The 909-nt window shown below is 46.9% G+C and overlaps 1 protein-coding gene across 1 annotated transcript; it reads right to left on the bottom strand.

Moving 5' to 3' along the window:
• Window positions 1-93: 93 nt before the first annotated feature.
• LOC113213007 (apolipoprotein D-like) lies at window positions 94-903 on the bottom strand. The gene is made up of 4 exons (XM_052266469.1): window positions 779-903; window positions 618-703; window positions 410-511; window positions 94-281 (listed from the first exon to the last, which is right to left on the bottom strand). Exons 1-4 carry the CDS (start codon window positions 787-789, stop codon window positions 157-159), a joined length of 324 nt encoding a protein of 107 aa, XP_052122429.1. The 5' UTR covers window positions 790-903; the 3' UTR covers window positions 94-156.
• Window positions 904-909: the final 6 nt, after the last annotated feature.

Genomic DNA, 909 nt, shown 5'->3' with positions numbered 1-909 from the left:
GCACCCCCTTTTGAGCCCCAGAAAGAGGTCGAGATCGAGGTTGGGCGTTAAAGAAGCGGAATGGGTTATTAAGAGTAAGAAAGTCTGTGCGCGTTTGTTCGAGATAAAATTGCGAGGTATATTTGCTGAGTAAATATTCAGTGCGCAGTGCTTTGTTTAGCAGTCTTGTTTGGTGGGCCTGAATGCGCGCTTCTTGATGTTGTGTTTCTCGATGGCTGCATCTACTTTCTGTTGGACCTCATTGCTCAGGGTGGGATAGCGGGCGAGGACCCAGGCAGATTCTGAGGGCAGAGCAAGTCAACAGTGTGATTATTTCTTGAAAGCTGATCGTCTCTTTATCGGAAACAAAAAATACGTCGTCGAAATGTTGATTAATTCTCCGAGGTTGACATTTTGCTTAAAAACTTACCAATCTTCAGGAAGCCCAAAATGTCTGAGCAGGAGTAAACGAGGGAGAAGTTGTAGTAGTCGGTTTCAAGCACCCAGTACGGAGCCTCACGCTTGCCAAAGACTAATAAAATAAAAAGAATAAATCATCAGGGCCTGTTTTTTACCTATTGACTTACGACTTACACCTCATCAGGGTACTCTAATCCGAGAGCTCTTTTAGTACTCACTAGGAACCTGGAAGACTACGTTGAGCTCTCCTTTGTCCTGGCTGGTAATGTCGGCGTAGCCACTCTGGCTTACTTCGTTGCCGAAGCTGAACAAGAACACAAAATATGAAAATCGAATCTCTCGACACACGTCTTTTCCCATATTACGGCACGAGACTTACATGGTCCTCATGGTGTTATTGACGGTTACCCGGTTGCTCGTTGTGTGGTCTACGTCGTAGTAAGCGATGGCGCACTTGCCCAGAGCCTCCCAGACCTGGGCGAAGCGCTCGATCTCGTACCACCTGCCGAT

Source organism: Frankliniella occidentalis, unplaced genomic scaffold (genome assembly GCF_000697945.3).
Source record: "Frankliniella occidentalis isolate FOCC.00 unplaced genomic scaffold, Focc_3.1 Scaffold39, whole genome shotgun sequence".
Taxonomy (NCBI): Eukaryota; Metazoa; Arthropoda; class Insecta; order Thysanoptera; family Thripidae; genus Frankliniella; species Frankliniella occidentalis.
Note: the sequence above shows the minus strand (reverse complement) of the source record. Positions and strands in the feature narration are given on the sequence as shown.

Coding starts and splice junctions, on each gene's coding strand:
- LOC113213007 (XM_052266469.1), bottom strand. Junction 512..617: donor CGTAGTCTTCCAGGTTCCTA/GTGAGTACTAAA, acceptor TTATTTTATTAG/TCTTTGGCAAGCGTGAGGCT. Junction 282..409: donor TTTGGGCTTCCTGAAGATTG/GTAAGTTTTTAA, acceptor CTCTGCCCTCAG/AATCTGCCTGGGTCCTCGCC.